This window comes from Populus euphratica, unplaced genomic scaffold (assembly GCF_000495115.2).
Source record: "Populus euphratica unplaced genomic scaffold, PopEup_1.0 scaffold19.1, whole genome shotgun sequence".
Classification (NCBI taxonomy): domain Eukaryota; kingdom Viridiplantae; phylum Streptophyta; class Magnoliopsida; order Malpighiales; family Salicaceae; genus Populus; species Populus euphratica.
The window spans coordinates 2,051,643-2,074,963 of record NW_011499853.1 but is presented as its reverse complement, the minus strand read 5'-3'; the positions used below and the strand labels follow the sequence as shown (position 1 = coordinate 2,074,963).

Sequence of the window (23,321 nt, the reverse complement as noted above, 5' to 3'; positions counted from 1 at the left end):
GTCCCATCATATCACATCAAGATAATAAGATGGCTATTGATTTTGATTAATTTCTTCAACTATAGATTTATTTTATTTTATTTCTTGCTGGGAGGGAGCATCTTATTTAACCATGTTGGAGTAAATAAAAATGAAAATGCGTGTATTTGTCAGAATTAATTCTGAAATATACTTTAGTAATGTCATATATATATATATATATATATTTGTGTTTTGTTTAAAATAAAAACTCATATTATTGATTTTATTTTAATTGTGCTCGATTCATTCTAAAAAAAATTAAGATGAATTCAGATAAGTTTATTATTTAACTTTAAAACTTATAGTAATAAAATAAAATAAAAAATGTTAGCATTGTTTTTGTTTAAACATATTTGTTGTTTGTGCCGAACCTGATATTATATTAAAATGGTTTCAATTCTTCAAATTTTGGTTGAAAATATAGATTTTTACTAAAAAATAATGGTTTAATTGATAATGAAAAAAAAGAGCAAGCAATATAATAAATTTACTAAACACGGTAGGAAGCATGGGTTCATGATCATTGAGCGATTATGTTATTTTTAGTAAAATTAAGGGTATATGGATCCTCTCAATAGAAATAATAAAGCATTTAAGCTAAGGAGATATATATATATATATATATATATACATTCCCAAGCACTTGTCATGTGATTACCTTCATTCTAAAATACCCTGAAATTAATTTACACGTTAGGACATATAAATTCATTCCCTTACCTTAAATATTTATTAGTAGTACTGATAATTAAGTTTAGAAGGAAAACAAGCAAAATTCTACCCAAAAATGTTTTCTTAATTTTTAATAATGGATCAAGTTTATCTCATGATATTAAATTATTGATTTTAAATATTCCTCTCATTATGTTAATTTTTATTTATTTGAGATCCCTTTTACTAGTGCATCTTTTTTTAATTAATCAGTACAATAAACTAAACATTGATTGAAATTTATTAATTGAAAATAATGAAAAAATTGTAAGATTCCTAGGAATTTAAGATTTTTAAACATAGAAAATCTAAGAATTCTTGAAATTTTAAATCATTTCCCCTTATAAATCTTGAATGCATCAAATACCAATCATGCACCTTCTAAAATTTTAAGATTCAGAACAATCTGACCCCCTCTTTTTTTTTTTTTTTTGCAAAATATTGTGATCAAGTTACATAACTATCTGCTTGTCCATTTGGGTATAGGATAACTATCCTTTTAACAAGATAAACTAGCATAAAAACAGAGCCTTATGTAAGAAGAAGACGAGGAGGAGGGACGTGAGCGGGCTCAATGGCATGCGATGCAAAATATAGAGTTGCCCCTATTTTAAATTATAATAATTACAGTAAGGCATGGTTCCAGTTTTTAGACTTCTTTACTAACTAAATTAAACGAATGTATAAAACAAACTAAGAAAAAAAAAAAAAGAATCAAACTGTCCCTGGGAAAAACCGAAATGGAGCCTGTCATTTAGCAAGAGAGGTCTGGTGAAGACAGAAAGGACGGGGCATGTAAGCCGAGCTTCTTTCTATCGTAAAATCCGCTTGATTAGCCGCTTAGTAGCGTGAGAGAGAGAGAGGACCACGTGAACTAATCCAACTGACGAGGATTCACATGCTAGACGTGGACTGCATCGAAGCTTCAGTGTTATTATTTTTATTAAGCGCTCTCAGCTCGGCTAGGCTTAATTTGGCTTGCAATCCATGCCACAACCACGGATGGCAACGGGTGCTCGTATAGGATTTTTTAATATTTATAGACTATTTATTATTTATTACATAAAAATTTTAGTTATTTATTGGATTTGAATATCCATATAAGTATTATTGTCAATTATTCTTTATTATTTAATAAGTAAATTTCAAGTTGAATTTGATAAAATCTATATTTATTTAATAATATAATTATTCAAAATTATCTACCTGGATTGTGTCCGTATTCATGAGGTCTGAAATAAACTGTAATTCCTGGCCATAACAAACAAAACCTGGTTGTTTGGATTATCTGTCTACGTGGTTAGCTTTTCAAGCACTAGGACAAAGCTCTATCCCCTGTACACTGCCGGCTTTTTAGATTACCTGTCGTGTCAATACTGTTAGAATTTTTATTTTATTTTAAATGAGTTTGTATTGAGATTAAACATTTCTTAAAAATTATTTTAATAATGAATAAATGGCTTTATCCATGTTTCTAAAGTAATTTAATATTTTTTTAAAATGTTGATCCAAAACAAAGATAAAATTTTATAATCTATTAAGTCAACCCTTTAAAAATAGCATAGTAAAAATTGTTGCTCAGGAGTAAATAGAAAATTTTTTGAAGTTTTTTGTATATTGTGATAATAGTTGTTATTTAAAAAAAAAAATATTTTTAATATTAAAATATAAATTATGTACATCCATGATTTAATTACAATAATTAATTTCTTGGACGACATGAATTAATCCGTATCTCAACCCTAAAACACAATTACAGTCACCACTATGCTAAATAAGTGAGGTTTTGGTCTAGCAGTGGGAGGGGCTTGTCCTCTCTCTCCGCACCTGGATTCGAACCTCACCATGTATGTCTGTCATCTCGCGGTGCATTATCTGCTCACTGGGCTTGTAGGATGTTCAGTGGGCCGTGGGGATTAGTTGTAGTGTGTGTAAGCTGATCCGGACACCCCACGTAAATCAAAAAAAAAATTATAATAATAAAGTCTTGTAAGTAAACATTATACTCTATACTCTGAATTAAAACGAGAGTTACAAGATCATAAAATTGCTGAATCTAATGCTGATAACACAGGAGAAATCGTTTTGCATTTTAAGTAAATTATAGTTTTATTGGAAATATATTTTTTTCTTCCTGGACTATCTTATGATTGAATTTATAAAATCCATTTGGTAAATGTCTATCTGGGAATTATATTTTAATGTTGGACGTGACTATTGTTTTTAAGTGCTTCATAATATTTTAAAAACCACAGCTTTTCTAAACAGATCGTAAGTGACTGTAGAAAATATTTGATAAAATTGGAATTATTATTAATTTTTGTATCTTCTATAAAAGGAATTAGATTTTTTTTTTATTTCAGCAATAAACATTCTGTACCAGCAAGAACTATTTACCCAGATATCATCGATACAATAAGATTTAATGTGGCTGTGAAAAATGGTAAGCCAGTCAGCCGGCGTAGAGCTTGAAATTAATTTATTTATTTGCCTTCACCGTACCTTCCCATTCCTTTTTAAATTTAACTCCCAACACCCTTTCTTACATCGGTTTGCAGACTTCAAAATAAATTACTAGAAGAAACTTCCTTCCCAATCGCATGTTTGGAAGGTTAGTAAATTTTTAAGTGTATTTTTTTAATAAATATATTAAATAATATTTTTTCAAAAAATTATTTTTGAATTAGTATATTAAAATGGTGTAAAAATATAAAAAAATAAAACTAGACTGAAATACCGTATAAATTCTTATGCGATCACAATGGCATTAACCGGCCCACGGTGCCCTCATCACCACCGTCTATCGCGCCCACAAAAATCAAATGCCTGATTTTCATTCCTCTTTAGGCCACCTAATCACTTCCATAAATCCGCGGGGTTCACCAAATCATTTCCTTTCATGGTCGTTATCAGCATCTATCGGATTATCAGGCTATATAGTTTTGTCAATCTTCCACTTTGGACCCTTATGTATCAGTTGTTTCAAATACCAGCCCAACAAATTCTGAGAAGTTCCGTGTGAATCCCACCATTCCTTTGAAATTTGTCAAAATTTCCCATCGTTTTCTTTCATTTTCTCCCGTCCTCCCTTTTTTCGATCAGTGATGCCAGCAAGACGTTTATGCACACACACACACAAAATTATGTTGTTTCCAAGTAGTCTCTCGAGAATAAATATTAAAAAAAAAATGTATTCTCTTAAAACCACATATAAAATGATGATTTTTCAGAAAAAAACTAAAATAAATTAAGATCCATTATTTTTCATGATTCAAGAGAAAATTTATAAACAAAATCATGTAAAATTATTCCACTATATGCTCTTCAAGATAGATGCATTATAATAGTTGTTAAACTCAATTCAAGTTGTAGCATTAACTCAAGAAACTCGAAATCTAAGATTTGACTCGGATGATATTGTTAATTGAATCAAATTAAATATTAACTCGATAAAACTCAATTAACTTACCTGATTTTAATTAGTCAAAATACTCAACCACGAAAAAGAATGGAAAACTAACATTTCCTCCAATAATCCAGTGACGGGGTTTTTTTTTTTTTACCAGTCTTTGGATAGGGTTTGCATGTACTATAAACGGTCATACTAGAAATTGTTCAAAGCTTTTGTGGTTGAAATTAAGAAAATTAAAACAATAGGTACCAAAATGAACCTTTTTCTGTATCATTTCTTGATTCACCTATAAATATCCGCACTCGACGCCCGTAATTACTCTTCAACTTCTTTCCATCTCCTTCGGCCTCCCCCACCACCTCTTCCCTCTCTAAAGAATCTCTGTTTCTGCCTCATTCTTTGGTCTCTCTTCACCATGTCATCAACGGCAGCGGATATGGAGCCACTAACATCAGGAGCAAGCAATCGCATAATCCCAATCCTGAAAACCGTAAAAACTTCTCTTCTTTTCATTCATTCACTTTTCTTTTCCCTCCTTCTCCTCCTCCCTCGCCGTTACCGCCGCCTTCCCATGGCTGATTCCGCCTCTCCGCCATCGCCTAGCAAGTCGGGGAAAAGACGGAGATTAGAGGAGGAAGATACTCTGAGAAGGAGAGCTCTTGCTGAGGGTATTGATATGACGACCGGTAACGAAGATTGCCGGTGGAATACGTTCTTGTTCTTTGGTGCTAGAAGAAATGCTCTCTTCGTTAGGTCTTGGCTTCCGATAACCGGTCAAATGAAGTGAGTTTTTCTATTTCCTTTTTATTTTGTTTAGAAAGTATGTGCTTTATTTATTTATTTTTATTGGTTTGACTGAGAAATGAGAACACGGGAATAAAGGAATTTTAAGAAAGAGTGAAACTTGCATGCAACTTCGGGCTTGGTTAATAATTACACTGTTTGAAAGTCACTGTTTATGTGGACTTAAACAAGTTATTTTTTTTTTAAAAAAAAAGCAATTAAAAAAGGTAGTTGAATCATCTTAATTGAATTTGAGGTTAATTATTTATGTTTTTTTTTCTTAATTGGAAATTACAGTTGTTGTTTTCGAAAGTTGGGTTTTTTATTCTCTAATTGTTGTGGTTCAATTCCTAGTTAATTAGTGATTTTTACTTCATGCTGCATCCAAGAATCTGATGAGATAGAAATGGAATGAATTTACTGGTTCACATAGGGAAGCAAGATTTAATTGAAAGGTTTTGGACCAGAAAATTGTAATCTTGATTTTAAAGACATTTTCGTTTAAAGTCTCGTAATTTTTTTTTTATGAAATAATATGCTATATAACACCATGAACTTTGGGAAATCGTAGTTTTTTTTCCACATATTGTTATTGTTTTGTTGTGATTGATGTTTTTTTTTTCCTTTTTCTTAAAAAAAAAACGCAAAGAAATAGTGTTTTTTAATACGAGAACGAGCATGTTGTGAACTTGGAAACGTGAAATGTTGTTGTATTTGCTGCACATCAGGCCTTACAGTAAGTGAAAGGATAAAGGGGCTGTCGAGCTGCTTCGTTCTGATTTACTGTGGTTTTCGTTCCACACATGACACAACTTTAGCATGTATATCTTTACTTTCATCCTGTTTTCTGTTGTTTCCGCTCCCATTGATTCAGTACTGAGATATGAGGGTTGCTTTGTGATTTCAGGGGCATTTTGATCATTATTCATGGGCTCAATGAACACAGGTAACGTTTGTGGATTTCGGTCAATATTTGAACTTCTGTTGCATCTTCAATTTCCCTCCTATTAGTGATAAAATTTGAAGCTAATCCTCTTTTTTTTTTGTTTATTTTGTGCCTTACAATTAACAGTTTTTCTGAGTTCTCCTCTGTTGGGCTTTCATTTTCAGTGGAAGATATGGTCAATTTGCAAAGCAACTAACATCATGCAACTTTGGCGTCTATGCAATGGACTGGACAGGTAGCTAGCTTTTGTAAAGATGTTTGCGTATTTGGTTTCTTCACCTTTATAGTCAAAAGGTTGCTGTGGAGCTTCATGCTCTGTTTATTTAGAGCACATGAATAGTTACATTTGCTAAAGTCTACTGGAAAGTACTTTAAGTTGAAACCAGAGAGATTTTGATAACTTCCTCATTGAGATTGGAGCATTCCAATGCCTGCTTATGCTGATAAAAAAATTTATAACCTTTTCTTTCGGTATATTATTAGCATTTCTTTCTCTATCATTTGAAATTGTTTCTAGTCCGAGTCTTTAGCTTTGTCATATGGTGTAATTATTCTTCTTTTTTTTCATGGCATAGGTCATGGTGGGAGTGATGGGTTGCATGGATATGTTCCTTCACTAGATCATGTCGTTGCAGATACTGTAAGTTCAGTCATACCTTTCTCTTTATTCTTTCCAAGACAGCTGTTCTTTATCCTACCCATCCATGGTGCTATGGTAAATTGCAAATGATCATTACTGTGTGTCATGTCCTGTACTCTGTGTTAAGGCTTACAAAACCGTCTCTTCTTAAGCAGCTTAGCAATTAATTTATCACTTTTTTTATTCTTTTCCCTGCCCTGGCAGTACATTCAGTCTGAATCCATCATGATGTTTTGTTTTGTTTATAGGAATTCACTTCAAGCATCCATAATATACCTAATTTATCATTTTTTTTTAATTCTTTTCCCTGCCTTGGCAGTACATTCAACTTGAATCCATCACGATGTTTTGTTTAGTTTATAGGAATTTACTTAAAGCATCCATAATATACCTACATAACCGTTAGGAATGAACTTTGTAACTTCTGTATAAATAGGGAGCTCTATTGGAAAAGATCAAGTCAGAGTACCCTGGAGTACCATGCTTCCTTTTTGGTCACTCAACTGGAGGTGCTGTGGTTTTAAAGGTAATATACACTTATAAAGGAAGTTTTATTCTGTTTTTTTTTTGGTCTCCCAGTTTCCATTATTATGCTGATCTAATCAATTGCATCTCTGAGTAGGCAGCCTCATATCCTTACATCAAGGAAATGCTGGAGGGGATTATTCTGACCTCACCTGCTTTGCGTGTCAAGCCTGCACATCCTATTGTTGGGGTAAGTGTTTTCTGTCTTCTAGATCACAATGATGTGGAAGTGTTAATGATGATAACTGTGATGTGCTAGATTGGGTTCTCATGGTTTGTGAGTTGAGTTTTTGAGAATGTCATTTTGAAATTCTTAGGGTTCAGTGCATCAGAGTTAAGGTCCTATACTCTTGAAGCATGATAACTCTGACATGTTGGATCGTGCTGTTATGGTTGATGTCCAATTCATTAGATTTTATGAATTCTAGAAGCTGTTTCAAAACAAAAACATACCAAAGCTTGAAAATGCTGTGTGCGGTATAACCTTTTTATCCCTGCATAGTGGTAATGTTACAATTCTAGCTTTTAATGTGTGGAACCAAGACAGAAACATTACCCTGCAATAACTGTGTTTAAGGAGCTCATTTTACTTGAAATTTGCCATCAATCCTTAGAAACAAGAGGTTACATTAGTTTTAATTTTGATTCTTTCTATTAAAATATTCATTTATTATTTTCATGCAGGCTGTGGCTCCTATTTTTTCTCTGGTTGTCCCCAAGCTCCAATTTAAAGGAGCAAACAAAAGGGGCATTCCAGTTTCTAGGGATCCTGCAGCACTTCTGGCCAAGTATTCCGATCCATTGGTCTATACAGGACCCATAAGAGTCCGCACAGGGCATGAAATATTGCGTATATCCTCTTATTTGATGCGGAACTTCAAGTCCGTGATCGTCCCATTCTTTGTGCTCCATGGAACTGCTGACAAGGTGACTGATCCTCTAGCATCTCAAGATTTGTACAATGAGGCAGCCTCCAAGTTCAAAGACATAAAGCTTTATGATGGTTTCTTGCATGACCTTCTCTTTGAGCCTGAACGCGAAGAAGTTGGTCAGGATATAATCAGTTGGATGGAGAAGAGATTAGATGCTGAATCCGAACAAATATACAGTTAGATTTAGATTCTTAGTGTCAAGGGCTTGGCTTGGTCATAAGTATAGCAATTTCAAAATTCGTATTACGTCACGAGTTTATTCCTCCCGCATTTGTGCATCTCATGAAATGGAACTTGTATTTATGCAAAGAAAAGGAAGCTCTCTCATGTTGTGGCTTCTGTTTTCTGCAAAAGGAAAAACGTTTTCTTCTTTATACAGGCTTGGAAATTTCCTCCTTTGCATTTCCACACGGTAAACAAAAATAATGCTAAAAATATTACTAGTTGGCCCTCGCATCAATGTTATGTCAGATTGCCATTACTTGCAACAGCTAGCTAGAGTTACTCTAGGGAGTGCCCCTTTCAGTAGAGGGAAGGTCCCGTGCATGGGTTACCCTTTTTTCAGTTGAACGTTGAGGCTTATTCCTCCCAACAGAATTTCTCTGCTCGTCATATTTTTGTCTTAAAAGCAATTTTGACTAGCAGAATTTGCTGGTATCACTGATGATGCTATGGTGCTTCTCAAAATGCAAACAAGCTTTTCAATAATATAGAAGCCATGCCTAATGCTGGCCACATGAACACCAAATGACAGCGCTAACATAAAATCCAAATCCCACCATCTCAAAGTGTGTGTGTGTGAAAGAAAAATGAAACCAATCTGGGTGATTTTACTTTATATTTGCTGAAAACAGATTTTATTCATCATTATATAGTACAAAGGTACGAATAAATTGCTGCTCAAGCTGAGCTATTCATTCATCTCCTTGAATTGTACTCCACGTCAACAATCTTCTGACAAAGGCTTCTTCCCTGTAGAAACCATGTGCCTCAGGCTAAGAGCCCATCAACGAGAACAACAGATATTAAGACTAGCAATAGGCCTACCATAGATATTAAACTTAACCCGATAGGACATCCTGTTCCATGTTCTTGCCCATGGATTGGAGACAGAAGTTAATGAAAGAACTGAAATCCTCCAACGTCCACCCTTCAACTGGATCAGCAATGAAAGACCACTCGATCTTGCACCCATTTTCACCTGCATCTGATCCATTAATTTCCAATACCTTCATGGTGGCCACATATGATTTGAATCCGGAGTTGTTTTCAAGGACCTCGTAGCTTAGACACTTTTCAGTAGGATTAATCATCAATAGCCTCTCTTTGACCCAACGGACCTCGGCCTCATCATAACTGCCATACGTTGATAGTGTTTTAGAAGCACAGTACCGAGTCAGGCCAGGCTTTCCCAGCTCACCATCCACATGGTTGCATACGTCTATACTTGGAAACCATTTGTTTATATTGCAGAAGTCCTCCAAGAGAGGCCATATTTGGTCTGCTGTTGGCCCTTTTAGCTCAACTATGGACTTGCCTTCCCATTTAATCTGTGGTGTTTCTTCTGCCATGTTAGAGAGAGGATGTGTGTTTTGAAGGGCAGTTGTTCATCTACATATATTGCCCAACAATTTGATGCATGAGATTGAAATTAGTGGCTAATTAATTACTTTGATCGGTAACTGCCATGATGTCATCATGTTTACAATATAATTATCTATCACTATCAACAACATTTATCCTCTAATCTATCTCCATAGCCACTAAAGGCAAAATAATTGACTGAATTATCCCTCTCCCCTTGTAACTTGCCATGTCCTATGACTGTATAAAGAACAAGAAGGTATACGATTGAAGGAGCATCTTCTTCTTTGACTCCCTCTCCTTCCCTTATATTTTTACATTTCCCTTCACTTGATATCTCATACTCTTACACACCTCCTCCTTCATACATTAACTTATTATCAGAGTATCCCTCTATTCCGCCAAGGGGACTTATTTTGAAGGTACCTGCATCTTCAATAAACTCACATTTTACTATACAAAAATCCAAATCATTTTTTGGAGTTTTACTACTTCTTCAAGATTAGTGGTTTCTTGAGAGACAAACGACTACTTTGGGGATCTCTTTTCCCAGCAGAGAATTATTTTAGAGCAACTTCTAAGTTAGAAGTTGATACATTAGAGTTATATCAACAGCCTGAAATTAAATCCATGTGCACGTATATTTGCTCCAGTGTACAGGTGAAAATTACAGGAAAGATCAGCTTATGTTTTTGGTTTACAAATTAATACAGCAAGAAATCATGTAATTGAACAGGCGAATATCAGAATTACTTGAGAAGTATGTGATGAGGGTTTCAATGGTATTTAAATAATTAAGATCAAGACTGAATGACCACTCGATCTTGCCCCATGTTGAATATCTCCACTGAATATTGGCGACCCTTTAATGGTGGCCACACATGGCTTATCTTTGGCATAATTTTCAAGCATCTCATAACTTCGGCACCGTTCAACGGGATCATTCATCACCATCTTCTAATTGGCCCAGCTGACCTCACTGCCGATGTTAGCATTGTGCTGGAAGCCACTTATATAGATTACAGGAGGCATCCAAAAATGACCATGCGTGGTCTGCTACTGGGCCTTTTAGCTCAGCTATGGCCTTCCCTTCCCATCCGGGGGCTGTGCTTTCTGCCATTAAAGAGAGGTGTAGTTTGATGAGCAGTTGTTCATCCATTTATATCCAACAACAAATTTGATGCCTGATATTTAAGGCATGCACCAACTTTTGTAATGCATTATTATTTTTCTACTTTAATTAGTTTAGTTATTTCAAAAAAGAAAAATGGCTAGTCTTGGAGAATCTGTTTTCCCTTGATCACAAAAGAAAAATGGCTAGTCTCGGAGAATCTGTTTTCCCTTGAAAGAATTAGATTACAGTATCTTCCTTATCTTATTGGGTGGGGGAGCAAAAAAAAGAGAGTTATATAGATATATTAGAGTATAGCTTCTTGGAGAAAGTTCAGGAATTTTTTATTAAAATCCCATACCTAAGATTTGCCAATCCATAGATATACCGCCAGGACAAGGTTTCATCAAGTGCCCAAGATCATATTTTGCCACTTCATGATTCTACAACTCGAATTTACCAAGAAATTTTCTACAAGACCAAGAAATTTAATGCAGAAGAAGTTCTAATTGGCCCAGCTGACCTCACTGCCGATGTTAGCATTGTGCTGGAAGCCACTTATATAGATTACAGGAGGCATCCAAAAATGACCATGCGTGGTCTGCTACTGGGCCTTTTAGCTCAGCTATGGCCTTCCCTTCCCATCCGGGGGCTGTGCTTTCTGCCATTAAAGAGAGGTGTAGTTTGATGAGCAGTTGTTCATCCATTTATATCCAACAACAAATTTGATGCCTGATATTTAAGGCATGCACCAACTTTTGTAATGCATTATTATTTTTCTACTTTAATTAGTTTAGTTATTTCAAAAAAGAAAAATGGCTAGTCTTGGAGAATCTGTTTTCCCTTGAGAGAATTAGATTACAGTATCTTCCTTATCTTATTAAGCAGGGAAAATGTAAAAAAAAGAGAGTTATATTGATATATTAGAGTATAGCTTCTTGGAGAAAGTTCAGGAAATTTTTATTAAAATCCCATACCTAAGATTTTTCCAATCCATAGATACCGCCAGGACAAGGTTTCATCAAGTGTCCAAGATCATATCTTGCCACTTCATGATTCTACAACTCGAATCTACCAAGAAATTTTCTACAAGACCAAGAAATTTAATGCAGAAGAAGTTTTCATGGGAGTTGAAAAAAAGGCTGAGACAAGGTGTTTCTCCTAATAACTAAGCTAATAACATATAATGATTAACATTAATAACATCACTTCTTATTCAACTAAAAACCAAATTTCAGCTAGACAGGCCAATTTTTTAAATAAAATTATCTAGATAGGACATCCTGTTCCATTTTTTCCCCCATGAACTGGAGAGAGGAATTAATATAAGAATTGAAATCCTCCAATGGCCACCCTTCAATTGGATCAGCAATGAAGGACCACTCGATCGTGCACCCATGTTGACCATCCCCATCTCCATCGTTGATTGGCGATACTTTAATGGTGGCAACATATGACTTGAATCCAGCGTTATTTTCAAGGATCTCATAGCTTAGACACCGTTCGCTTGGATTGATCATTATTAGCTTCTCTTTGGCCCAGATGACCATATTCTCTTCATCTTCATGACTCCCTTCCGATGGTACTTTGCTAAAATTGCAGCACCGAACCAGGCCAGGTTGTCCTAGCTCCCCCTCAACTCGGTAGCATGTATCCACTCGTGGAAGCCACTTTTGTAGATTACAGAAGTCTTCCAAGCAAGGCCATACTTGGTCTGCTGTTGGGCCTCTTAGCTCAACCGTGGCCTTGCCTTCCCATTTGCCTTGTGTTTCTTCTGTCATGATAGAGGGAGAGGAATGTTGGGTTCTGTGAGGGTCGGTAGTGGTGACCTGACCAATTATGATGCTTAAGCCACTTTGGTGAGCGTACGACTTCAGATTTTTTCCCCCTAACTGTTGCTTCCAAGGGTAAGGACAATGAACTGGCGTAGTAATAGTGGTCCCACCATTATCAGAGTTATCCTAGTTCATTGACACGCAGTGGTTGAAGGTTTTAAATTGTTTCGAAATAATACTTTCGACTACTCCAGCCACCGTATTGCGGTGGCTTGTTCCTCCCTTCTCTAACCAGTCAACCTAATATCAACAATCTATACAAATAATTACTTGGTTTCTCCAAAAAACGACCATGCTTGGTCTGCTGTTGGATCTTTTAGCTTTAACTATGGCCTTCCCTTCGCTTCTGGGGCTTGTTGTCTGCCATTAAAGAGAGGATGTCTAATTTGATGGGCAGTTTTTCTTCTATTTATATACAACAACAACTTTGATGCCTGATATTTAAATCAGAGACCATCTTTTGTAATGAATTACTATTTCTCTACTCTAATTAGTTTAATTGTTTCCAAGAAGAAAAATGGAATTATATTACAGTATCAAGGGCGGGGGGGGGAAGAGAGAAACAAACAAATAATAAATTGATAAGAAAATCAAAAAATAAAACAATCAGTGAATTCATGAAATTAAGAATGTATATAAATATACATACATACATAGTGAAAGATCTTATGAAATTTAGCACTCCTATATTTGACATTTAAAGTCATAATTACAAAATTCAATTCAATTTTATATCAATAGATAATTATTTATTTTTATCTCAATGGACACATGTGGTGTCTTAGTTTGGAGAATATCTTTTCACCAAAGAGAATTAGATTACAGTCTTTTCCTAATCTTAATAAGGAAAAAAGGACTTAAATTGACAAAATTAAAATAAGATTTGATTTCTTTTTCTTTTGTCTAGAGTCCTTTTAATAGCCGAAGAAAATATATATATATTTGGGAAAGGTTGACCATCATCATTTATAATTTGGTCCTCGTGTGGGGAAATATTGTTCCCACGTCACATTAGCTCCCCTCATAATTCCTTGTGAAATCCCACAACCATTTCTTTTTTAGTTATTAAACTTTTTTTTCTCATCAATCTCATCCTTTTATGTTCAGATTGAAGGCCAATTATTTCTATTTTATTAAGGAATGATAGAATTAAAAGACAAGGGACTAATATGAAAAAACATGGAGGAAATAGATGGTGGTTTTGAAATTAACTAAAAAAACTTGCTTTGATCCTCTTAGTGGTATACACATTTTTTATTCCTTTGATTTTTTCAAAGTTTACTTTTTGTCCATAAACTTCATTTCTCTTATTCTTTTTTCTTTGGCTTGTGGTAAGAGAGAGAAAATATTGATTAACAATTATTTTGACTATTAAAATTATCATTTTTAGTGTCTAAAAGTTTTATTTTATAAGAAGAGTTCCAATAAGATAACATTTTACCTTTAAATTGCCTAAAAAATTTAACATTAGAAAGTTTTTGGGTTTTTGGTTAATTTGTTGTTTTTTGACCTTTTTTGAGGTTGCTTGAAAGCATAAATGGGTCTATTTGGGTCTATATTATGTTTTTATGGTTTTTTTTTGTTAAAATAAAATATTAAAAATGGATATTTTGCATGTAGAACACTTGTTTCTTGACTTTTCAATTATCTCTGACAGCCAAAATTTAAGTAAAAAAAATTATATCTTTACCTGTTATTTTTTTAAAAAATATTAGGGAGTAGCTTGCCATATATATATATAAAAAAATCATCTCAGGTGCATGGGTTGCCCTAGGCCAACAAGCCTAAGAGGGTGTTTGGCATTGCGTTGAAAAGCGCTTCCGAAAAAAAATAAATTTTTTTTTTATTTTGAACTAATATATTTTTGATATTTTCAAATCATTTTGATGTTCTGATTTTAAAAATAATTTTTAAAAAATAAAAAAATATTATTGGCACACTTTTCTGAATGAAAAGCACTTTGAAAAGTAACAGCAACCATACTCTCAAACATGCTCTAAGCCTTTTTTTCTTCTTTTTTTTTTCAACTTGATCCTTCATAATTGGATCTTTATTGATTTTTCTTGTTTATTTTTTAATTTTATTTTTTAATATTTTATTTTTTTAATTAGACAATATAATTTGTTTTGATTTGAAATTTTAATATTTTATTTATTTTTAATTGGACAATATAATTTGTTTTGATTTGAAATTTATATGTTTATCGCAATTTCAAATAAACAACTTGATATTTAGTTGATTCTTAATTCAAGCTTTTATTTTTCTTTCATATAGTTATATAAAATTTATTTAAAAAATCATTGACTCGAGTTACGAGTTTAACTAATTAACTTTAATTAGTTAAAAATTAGTTTTTATGATTTATTTTAATTGCAAAAAAAATTCTTTATTTATTTAATTAAATGTATTTATAAATTTATGATTAAGGTTTTTTATGTCCAAAAATGCATATGAAGTTCTATCATGTTTATTTTTTTTTATGTTGATGAAAAAATTTATTCCACCCGCAGCTAATCACGGGTTAAATAGAAATCACGAAGAAACATGCACATTTCACAATATTTGTCGCCTAGACAAGGTTTCACCAAGCGTCCAAGATCATATTTTGCCAATTCAAGATTCTCCAAATCAAATTTACCAAGGGGATTTCTAGAAGAACAAGAAATTTATTGCAAAAGAAGTTTTCATAGAAATTACAAAGAGGTTTAGACAAGGTGTTTGTCCACATAACTAAGTTAATAGCATATAATTGAAGATGATTAACATTAATAGCAGTACTTATTCAATTAAAAATAAAATTTCAGTTCAGACTTGCTAATTTCTTAAATTAAGTTACCCAGATAGGACAGCCTGTTCCATTTTTTGTCCCATGAACTGGAGAGAGGAGTTGACATAAGAATTGAGATCCTCCAATGGCCACCCTTCAATTGGATCAGCAATGAAGGACCACTCGATCTTGCACCCATGTTGACCATCTCCATCTCCATTGTTGATTGGAAATGCTTTCATGGTGGCCACATATGACTTGAATCCAGCGTTATTTTCAAGGATCTCATAGCTTAGACACCGTTCGCTTGGATTGATCATTATTAGCTTCTCTTTGGCCCAGATGACCTTATTCCCTTCATGGCTCCCCTCCGATGATGCTGTGCCAGAACTGCAGTACCGAACCAAGCCAGGTTGTCCTAGCTCACCCTCAACTTGGTAACATGTATCCACACCTGGAAGCCACTTATGCAGATTACAGAAGTCCGCCAAGAAAGGCCATACCTGGTCTGCTGTTGGGCCTTTAAGCTCAACCGTGGCCTTGCCTTCCCATTTGCCTTGTGTTTCTTCTGTCATGATAGAGGGAGAGGGAGAGGGAGAGGGATGTTAGCTTCTGTGAGGGCCGTTAGTGGCGACGTGACCAATTATGATGCTTAAAACTTGTATCATTAAGGCGTTGTCGTCAACGGACGATTTCAAAAAATTTTAAAACTGTTTGTATGTAAGGAAAATGACAGAATATCTGGAGAATCCTTGCTTTACATCTGGGCAAAGGCAAAGTTTGCCATTGGCTAATAAATTATGGAAAAATTATAATTGCACTAACGTGGTGATAGTGGCCCACCATTGCCTGAGTTATCCTAGTTCATTGACACCGGGTGGCTACACAATTCTTTTTTTCTTATTGAGATTAATAATTAGCTAGAACGGTAACGTGGGGTCAAATGCAATATTCGTCAAGGGCATCAGGTTGGCTCTTGGTCTGTGCCCAGATAGGAAGATAACTTATTTCAACAATGATGCCGTCAGGTGCTGGGTTCTATCAGAGAAATGTATGCTCTTTAATGCTACATGATGTCCTCTGGTGGATATGTCTTTCAAGGAATGGATTGATTTTCAATGATTCAAAGCCAGATTGGGCCGCGGACACATTGGATGTGTCGTCTTTGGAGTTTGGACGAGCCAGGAAGGTCAGGAATTGGTGGGGTTTTAAGAGATCTCCATGGACATTCTTGTGTATTTCTTCTTTGGCAGCAGGCATCAAGGGATCGAATGAAACAGAGGTGCTGGCGATCAGAAGTGCTATGAGAATTGGAGCTATCTCATGGCTTAATAAGGATCTGGACTAACACCTTGGAGAATGCAACACACTTTCAATTCCATCTCTCAGCTAACTGAAAGCTTCAAGTCAGCTTTAAACACATTCTAAGAGAAGGAAATGCAGTGGCAGACAACTTGGCTAGGCTAAAGGGGTATTTGAGATCATGGCGTAGAGTGTTTTTCAAAGTCGATTTTTATTTTCAAATACATTAAAATAAAAAATAAAAAATATTTTTTTTATCTCAACACATTAAAACTATCATAAAACACTAAAAATATTAATTTTATATTTTTTAAGTCAAAAATACTTTTAAAAAGCATCTACCAATAAAAGCAAAAATTGTGTAGGATAGATATTCAAAATAATAATAAAAAAAAAATCTGGGGGTTACTGTTAAAAATAAATAGTGAAGCTCCTAAAAAACACAGCTTGGTTTCTTCCGAGTGCATGGAAAAGTGACCTTGTTTTGATCAAGTTTCACTTTTATCCTCTTATTTGGCGCTCTCATTTTCCTATTAATAAAAATGCTAATTTTTAATAAGTTCATAGTTTTGTTATTCTAGAAAGAGGGTGATGGATGGATAAATGGAAAAGAAAGAAAGTGATCAAAATAAAATTTTTGACAGAAACCGATCATTAATAACCTTTATCTGATAAAAATAAGCCTTTTGAGTTTATTGAAAGCATTTATAAGTTACACAATCATCAAGAAAGAAAGAAAAAAAAGGTAAATCTAAGCTCAAATGTAAGAATTGATTTTGAAAATTGATTTGATGTTTTATAGCTTAAAAGGATATTAAAATGAATTTCTAAATAGGTTTATTGAAGCTTTTAATATGATTCTTAGGTATTTACATCTAATACCATCAACAACAAAAAAATAAAAAGAAAATCTAGGAAATCACTGCTTTCTAATCATTAAAAAAATCATTGAAGAAATAAATAATACATCACCCATTAAAAAAATACTTTTTAATAATAATAAAAAGATATTCCCTCAATACTCTTTAAAGATCTTCAATTTATTTGATAACAAAAAATATTAAATGACAATGAATAATTATAAAAATATATATATATAAATTTCAATTCTCAATCATTCAAATGTTAAAAAATATAATTGAAAAAAATATTAAATTTTTTTTTAAAAAAACTCAAATTTACTTGAGTCAATCTACAAAATTTACGACCTCATCATAAAATTAAAATAATCTCATAATAATAATATTGATCAATCTTCATCAACACAATCCAACCATTTTAGACTTATTCAATGATTTCATAGATCATATTGTCACACATTTTCACTTTTAACAATTTAAAAAAAATACATACTAACTAATTAAAAAAACCAATTAAATTAATTTCATACAACAATTAAATTCATACATCTTAAAATCCTAACTCATGACATATTTAAATAATCATTCTAATATTAAAATACAAAGAAAATTTCTTAATTACTTACTTTCATTACCATGAAAATAAATACATATCAAATTAAAAGCATAGCTAGTCTACTTAAGTTTTCACATACAACTAATTAGTCATTAAAATACACAAAAAAGACATTTATATAATCATGTTTTGAAGAAATGTGCCAAAAAGTATATTCTAAAGTTATTAATTATTTATAAAACAAACATAATTAATTTGAAATAATTTAATTAACATTTCACATTACTGTAATTATTTTAACAACATATTTTACTTTGAGACTAGGAATTTAATCTAATTTTCAAAACACCAATTCCAAACCAAGAAACTAACTAATTATTTACCTATTTATACTAGCCAAAAATCAGGATAACTAACCAACCATTTGTTTATTTATGGGACACTAGCTCAAACCAAGATAACTAATTAGTCATTCATCATGCAAATAATTTAATATATGAAAATAATAATACTTAAAAGTTAGATTTAGCAAGGACACAATTAAATTTCAGAGCTAAGGATTCAAGATATTAAATACATTTTTAGTACTTGCATCTCGCTAACTAAACATGTTTATTGAGTGACTCCTGTAGTTTTGCCCACCCCTGCGTTCACTACATCAATTTAATCACTACATCAATTTAATCACTACATCACCAATTAATTAATTTACACCTTTCTTAAATCAAAACAATGTCATATCATCAAACAATAATAAATTTATTAAATCCTACGTACACTTGGTCGAAATGCCACCTAGTGAAAAAGAATATAGATTTTTTTATAATTATTTAATTTCTTCTCCTGTATTATTATCCATTCTTTACTTATTTCACTTGTCCCAATTTCACATAACACCAACAATTTAAATTAATTCTCAACATCATGCTTGCATTCATAAAATAACCAAACAATTAAAATGTTTATATTCTCCATTAAACAACTTCAATTTAACTTCTTTCAAATCCTTACACACCCTTATAACTCACATTCTAATAAAATTAACATCAATTATTAATCAATTTTTATCTTTCTAATTTTATTTTATTTTTTCCAAAACTCCACAAGGAAAGAGGATTATTATTTTTTTCTTTTATATTTCACAAATTAGAATATTACCCACTATTATTTTATCTAATTAGAAATTAATTCATCACAACTTCATGAATTAACACATATCAAAATCACAACTCACTTCACAATCACTATTAACAAAAGCAATAAATCACCATAGACCAAAAATACATTAATTTAATCAAAAGAAGAGAATTTGTCACTTTCTAACTCAAAGAAATAAAGGATTGAACCCCTTTCCCTCTATCAATGATTTGTCCCTTAATGAAAAAATTCCTTGATTTCTTTGCAATTCACTTGCTCAACTCCCATCCTAACACGTTATAATCACTTTATCTATCTTGTTTTTTAATGAATTTTAAGGGTGTGTTTTAGTAGATTTTTCACTTAATCTTCTCCCCCTCTCAACCCCTAGAATGGCTAGCCATATTGACCAATTTTTTACACAATTCACGCTTAAATATTAACAATTTTCCTCTTTATTTCGCTTAAGGATCTCTTTTTCCTGTTTGAACAATTAAGCCCATTTATTCTCTCCCATTTTCATATAATGTTTTTCTCAATTTTTAACTTGTTCAATTTTATCCTTGTCCATCATTAAACTTCTTAAATAAAAATTTATATTCAATTATTGTTGTTATTTTTGTTGTTGTTGTACTAAATATCTAACTAGTAATTCACAAGAAATTTACCTGAAATTTACATGAGTCGACTAGAGTTAACCAACTAGTCTAGGAATCCTAAATATGACATAAAGATAATCTTATTAAAAAAAATAAAAAAAATCACGAGGCCCAATCCTTAACCAGCCCATATTAAAAAAAATTGAAAAAAAAAATTAAATGACATAAAAAAAGACCAAAGTTAATTTAGACTAGTCTTCCAAACCATGACCCATGAGACTGGAAATATCCCATAGAAGACAAGTTTGTAAGAAATCATAAAATCAAATTCTCAATTAGCCAAATATTAAGAAATAAAATTGAAAAAAATACTCGATAAAAAAGGATAAAAGAATAAATTAAACAAAAATAAAACAAAATGTTAAGAGATGAAATTAAACAAAAAAATTAATTAAAAAAAGAATAAAAAATAAATAAATAGCAATAAAAAAAGATCAAATTTATTACAAAAACAAGATAATATGACACTTTTCAATTTTGATAGGTTGGTATGAATCCCGATAAGAAAAAAGAGAGAAAAACAAAAAAAGATCACCAAAGGCTCACCGTTTCTCCTCCACCGACACATGTCGGGCCAACAAGAAAAGTTCAACATGTTGCTTTCAATGCACCATGAAAACTAACATTTGGCTGTTAAGGGAAGCCACATATGTCGTCAAAACGCGATTAAATTCTCTCACTTACTAGCTGATGCAATTTGCTCTACTTATTTACCTTGGCTCCTATATTTATTTTAGTTTCAGTTTTAGTCCCTTAACATTTGATTATTTTAAACCAACCAAAATTTATTTTATTTTGCAAAATCAAGCATCAACTAAATACAAAAAAAAATTCTCAATATTGTGAAATCTCTATATCAAGTTAATCAAAATCAACTAAACACCAAAAAAAATTCTCAATATTGTGAAATCTCTATATCAAGTTAATCAAAATCAACTAAACACCAAAAAAAATTCTCAATATTGTGAAATCTCTATATCAAGTTAATCAAAATAAACTATCAAGTCAAATATCAAATAAAACCGATGTGAAGGGAACCAAATGAAAAAAAATAAAAAGAATTGAGGAACCGAAGTTAAAAAAGAGACATGAACTCCTCCCTAATCATGCAAATCAGTCCTCAATGTTGGCAAAAAAAAAGGGATTGAATATTTTTTTAATCTTTAAATTTGGTTCCTAAAACTTTATTTATTTTAAATCAATTAAATTTAATTTAATTTTGTCAAACCAAGCATTAACGAAGAAGACAGAACATTTTCTCGATACCTCAAGATCCTCATATGCAAATATGAAAAACAAATCACTAATACCAATTACAAATCAAAGTAATGTTGAAGGAACAAATAAGAAGAAATGGAAATTGAGGTATCAAAGCGTAAAAAGTGTTAGGGATAAAAAAAAAATGTTTTTTCTTATAGGTTATAGTGAAAGGGTTATATTGAAAGGCTGAACAGTTTTAGTGTTTTGTTAATAATAATAAACCATAACTTTAAGCCATCACCGGACCCGCAAAATTAACTCAAATAACTATATTTAAAGTTGGAAGACTAAGATGTAGTTTTTGGACAGCATTGGCACACGAGAACCTGGACGTCCACTTTCCTATGGCAACTACCAAATATGAAGGAGTGAATGAACTATATTTAAAGATGGAGTGATAGAGTATAGTCTTGTCATTTAGGAATTTAGGCATCCACCCTCCCACCACATTAATTCTGAAATAATGTATGTACAGAGGATTAAAATCCAGTTTGACATCAATATGGACACGACGGCAATTTGGTCCTCCATTCTTCGACGGACGGCAATTCAGGATGGAGGGACTAAAACAACTACATCTAAAGTTAGAGTGAGAGGATTTGGTTTGGCTTCAATACAGATGGTTGACAACTTGGGATCCTTCTCACCCGCTCTCCGCAATTCAAAACCTGATGTGTGTTTCATAAATGGTTGTTAATGGATTTGAAGCTGTCAAATCTTGAGGGATTGATTCTAATTTATGCCCAATCGCTCGTTGCTCTACGTATAGTTTCTCCTATCATATTTTCTGGGCGCAACGTCCCCTCTAAGATGACAGGTCTGTGAATGAGTTGTCCTTGAGGTCATCCATCAAAGAAAATGGATTCGCGATGACTATCATAAAAGAGATCTAGATTTGAAGCTAGCCATGCCCCCTTCCCCCCCTGTTTTTTTTTTAAAAACCGATATCCAATGTATTTTTTTCAAGATTGCTTACTTCTGATCGTGTGATTTATAGTATAGTGCATGGATCAACTCGTTAATAGGATGGATTTGAGCTCTTGCTTGGATGTGAGGCTCTTGCTGCTGTCAAGTCCTATACCACGTTTCGTGAATAGCTATGTCCAAGAATAAATTGTGATATAGCAGCACCAGGGATGGTTTCCAAAGAATAACCCTGGAGCGAACAGATTTTAAGAGGAGAAGGCTTACTTGTCGAAGGCAAGCCTAGAGGCTCATTCAAAGTTGCAAGTTCATCCACTGCCTTCATCAATGCACGGGGAGCCATCCTATGCCCTACTTCACGTGTACATAACTGAAAAGGGACGGCGTTCCACCTCTCTAATCTAAGCATCCTATATTTGAAGTAGATGGCATCGAATGACAAATTAATGTATTTTGGTTACAAGTGTTGAATTCATTCACCAAGAATCACAAAAACCAGATGTAGATTTGGTGTGTTTAGCTTCCTTATAAATGATGAAAGAACACTGAAAACCACCATAATTGACAACATGATTCAATACTGGCCCCTTCATCATGATGGTCCCAATTTCACAAGCAACCGTCGTATAATACAAGGCAGTCAATATCAAACAAGTGATCAATGATCTTTCCTTACCACGAAGGGAACAAAACGCTAAAAATCTTTATCGCATAGTATAAACGTTCGAGAGAGTGCAGTAGTGATTGTCATAATCAGGTAAATTATTGGTTGAAATGACATTGCCACCAAATTTTTATACCAAACAGTACAATCGATCGGTCCCTAGCTCGTAACTATACCTTTGAAATGCCCTTCAGAAAAGTTTCAGCTTATCTACCATTAAATGATTAAATTCATTGCTCAAAACAACTTAGGATTCTAGCTTGCATCATGATGAGAACCCTACTAGATATATAAAATACAGCTTCTTTTTCCAATATAAATTTCTTTTAAAAAGAAAGTATACGGTACTGAAGGGCTAAAGAAAGGATTATACTTAACGTGAGCTCCAAAAAACCAAGTGGCATTTCTTTTTTATTCTTTTTTAGTGCTGCATTATGAATTAATATTTGTAGCTTTCACTTGCCGAGTTCATATATATCCTTATTAAGACCTTAGCATAAAGTGAAACTTCAATCAAACTAATCGGATGGCCAAGATGACAAGGGAAGGGATTGGTCTCCAAATGTAGGGCCCCAGATCTACCATAAAGCCTAGCGTTGGAGAGGCAGCCTCGTGGCAAGGTAGCTGGTTTTATAATTCAATCCCGCCAACCTTATCAAGCTAGCCAGATGGCAATCACTTTCATTTTGCAA

General features: G+C 33.0%; 3 protein-coding genes across 4 annotated transcripts; 1 reads left to right on the top strand and 2 right to left on the bottom strand.

Annotated features, from left to right (window-relative positions):
* Positions 1-4,454: 4,454 nt before the first annotated feature.
* On the top strand, positions 4,455-8,366 carry LOC105122270 (alpha/beta-Hydrolases superfamily protein). The gene is made up of 7 exons (XM_011021290.1): positions 4,455-4,927; positions 5,835-5,873; positions 6,038-6,108; positions 6,449-6,513; positions 6,950-7,039; positions 7,136-7,228; positions 7,723-8,366. Exons 1-7 carry the CDS (start codon positions 4,560-4,562, stop codon positions 8,149-8,151), a joined length of 1,155 nt encoding a protein of 384 aa, XP_011019592.1. The 5' UTR covers positions 4,455-4,559; the 3' UTR covers positions 8,152-8,366.
* A 448-nt stretch (positions 8,367-8,814) lies between these two features.
* LOC105122269 (Polyketide cyclase/dehydrase and lipid transport superfamily protein) lies at positions 8,815-9,596 on the bottom strand. Its single transcript, XM_011021289.1, has one exon. It carries the CDS (start codon positions 9,539-9,541, stop codon positions 9,032-9,034), a length of 510 nt encoding a protein of 169 aa, XP_011019591.1. The 5' UTR covers positions 9,542-9,596; the 3' UTR covers positions 8,815-9,031.
* Positions 9,597-11,737: 2,141 nt separating this feature from the next.
* On the bottom strand, positions 11,738-22,487 carry LOC105122268 (lachrymatory-factor synthase-like). 2 transcript variants are annotated; one of them, XM_011021288.1, is made up of 3 exons: positions 22,233-22,487; positions 15,615-15,835; positions 11,738-12,212 (listed from the first exon to the last, which is right to left on the bottom strand). In XM_011021288.1, the coding sequence occupies exons 1-3, from the start codon at positions 22,372-22,374 to the stop codon at positions 11,931-11,933; spliced, it is 645 nt and encodes a 214-aa protein (XP_011019590.1). In that variant the 5' UTR covers positions 22,375-22,487; the 3' UTR covers positions 11,738-11,930. The 2 variants fall into 2 exon arrangements, with proteins under 2 accessions (XP_011019590.1, XP_011019589.1); XM_011021287.1 differs by lacking the exon at positions 11,738-12,212 and having other exon boundaries at positions 15,147-15,835; positions 22,233-22,476.
* Between the last annotated feature and the right edge of the window lie 834 nt (positions 22,488-23,321).

Coding starts and splice junctions, on each gene's coding strand:
- LOC105122269 (XM_011021289.1), bottom strand. CDS start 9,541: ATGGCAGAAGAAACACCACAGATTAAATGGGAAGGCAAGTCCATAGTT.
- LOC105122270 (XM_011021290.1), top strand. CDS start 4,560: ATGTCATCAACGGCAGCGGATATGGAGCCACTAACATCAGGAGCAAGC. Junction 4,928..5,834: donor CCGATAACCGGTCAAATGAA/GTGAGTTTTTCT, acceptor TTGTGATTTCAG/GGGCATTTTGATCATTATTC. Junction 6,514..6,949: donor ATCATGTCGTTGCAGATACT/GTAAGTTCAGTC, acceptor CTGTATAAATAG/GGAGCTCTATTGGAAAAGAT.
- LOC105122268 (XM_011021288.1), bottom strand. CDS start 22,374: ATGCTTAGATTAGAGAGGTGGAACGCCGTCCCTTTTCAGTTATGTACA. Junction 15,836..22,232: donor TCTAGGCTTGCCTTCGACAA/GTAAGCCTTCTC, acceptor CTATCATGACAG/AAGAAACACAAGGCAAATGG. Junction 12,213..15,614: donor GGAGCCATGAAGGGAATAAG/GTCATCTGGGCC, acceptor GAAGAGAATATG/GTCATCTGGGCCAAAGAGAA.